This window comes from Lipotes vexillifer, unplaced genomic scaffold, assembly GCF_000442215.2.
Source record: "Lipotes vexillifer unplaced genomic scaffold, Lipotes_vexillifer_v1.1 scaffold382, whole genome shotgun sequence".
Lineage (NCBI taxonomy): Eukaryota > Metazoa > Chordata > Mammalia > Artiodactyla > Lipotidae > Lipotes > Lipotes vexillifer.
The window spans coordinates 4,960,622-4,962,339 of NW_006780611.1; the positions used below are offsets into that span (position 1 = coordinate 4,960,622).

The 1,718-nt window shown below is 66.9% G+C and overlaps 1 protein-coding gene across 1 annotated transcript in view; it reads right to left on the minus strand.

The window, feature by feature from the left end:
• Positions 1–1,344: 1,344 nt before the first annotated feature.
• The window catches only part of PRR5 (proline rich 5), a 26,800-nt gene continuing 26,426 nt past the window's right edge, over positions 1,345–1,718 (minus strand). Inside the window, exon 8 of the mRNA XM_007454090.1 lies at positions 1,345–1,718. This exon is cut by the window's right edge and continues 102 nt beyond it. Coding sequence (XP_007454152.1) covers positions 1,345–1,718 — 374 coding nt within the window.

Here is a 1,718-nt window from a genome sequence, read left to right on the forward strand (position 1 = left end):
GTGGGGGTGGGACAGAGCCCAGGCAGACAGCCCCCTGCTACAGCCTCTGCCCTTTGTCTGGTCCTTCCATCTCGAGGGGACCCTGCCCATAATACTCCCCACCCCACCCCAGGCTCAGCCGGTCCCAGGCCTATCCCGGGTTCCATAAGGGAGCTGGGAGCCAAGCAGGGCGGTTCAGGGATCTCAGCCCCATCAGCGGAGCTGAGTGGCCACATTCTCTTTGGTCCTCAGACCAGGGATGGGCTTCTGGCCCCATCCCCCACACCTGGTTCCTCTGAGGCTGGCTCACTTTCGCTCTCTCGGCCACCGCCCCTGGGCACCTTCCCAGTGCTGAGGAGCCACGAGGCCCCGTGCAGTCAGTACGTCCCCAGATCAGACCACGAAGCTTCGCTCCTACCCTGCCATCCCCTGCGCAACCCTCCCTGGGCTGGAGCAGGGGCTCCTGGCTCGCTTTTCCCACTCGAGAGGAGAAACTTGTCCCCCCAGGTGGCTCCCCCCGCAGACCCCCGTGAGCTGACACTTCTCACCAGGCGCCCACCTCCCTTCCCCGACCACCCGACTCCCAGCAACCCCCTATCACCGGCTCACACGCCCTGGGTCTGTCCTGTTATCTGCTCGTAGGGCACCCACACCCCACCTCCAGCCAAAGGTTAACTCCACGAGAGGGGAGCCCTGGGAACGGGGTCGGGGGTCTCCCCGCCCAGCCCGGAAGGCCCCCTCCAGAGGCCCAGAGCCGGCCCTGGGAACCTGAGCCCTCTGGGAGCGGGAAGGGGAGACCCCAGTGAGGCCGGGTGCAGCCCGAGGGTGAGGACCCTGGAAGAACGTCCTAAGGGCCTGGCATCGCAGACACAGCTCGAGAGCCGGGCAGACAAGTTTTATTCCACCCGCTTCCCGCCCATGGCCACCCCAGGCTGAGCGAGGACGGGCTGCGTGGAGGGTCTGGGACAGAGGTGCACATAGGAGGTCACGCTGTGGCCCGAGGAGAGCGGGGGGCGGGGAGGCAGTTCTGCCACTGACCCTGGGGGGTCTCTCTAGAGGCCTGGCCGAGCTGAGGGGTTCACAGTCTCCATGGTGTGGACACTGGAGGGCTGAGCAGGCTGGGGCGCAGGGAACGGCCGGGCCTGCTCCACGCACAGGAGGCTGCCCTGCACCTGCTGAGCCCCTGATGCCCCAGAACAAAGGTGCTGGGGTCTCGTGGTCTCAGGCGGCGACGGTCTTTTCAACAAAGCCTCAGGAATGCGCAAGTGGCTGAGGCCGACGGGACTGGACGGGACAGTAGAAAACTCTCGCACTCACGCACCGCACAGGCGTACACGCGGGGTCAGTAAAAACACAAGGACTGGGTCACACGCCGCGCTGCCGGCCCCCTGCCCCCTCAGATTCAGACGTGCCACAGCCACCACCCCGCCCAAAGTCAATGAAGATCCCTTCCGAATCTGAGTCGACCGACTCCAGGATCTGGTCCACCAGGTTCTCGGGGCTGGAGGAGGCTGGTGAGCTGCGGGCCGGGCCTGGGCCAGGCTCAGGGGGCTGCGCTGGGGGGTACAGTCTGCTGGGGCAGGGCCCTGACGGGGGCGCCGGGGAGGGTCTGAAGGTCCCAGCAGGGTCCTGGCCAGGTGTGTCAGCAAAGCCCTGGGGCTCGGGGCAGGATGTCATCTCGGAGACCGAGTGCCTGCGGATGCCCGTGCCGCCGGCCACCGCGCCCTCGGCCTCGTGCT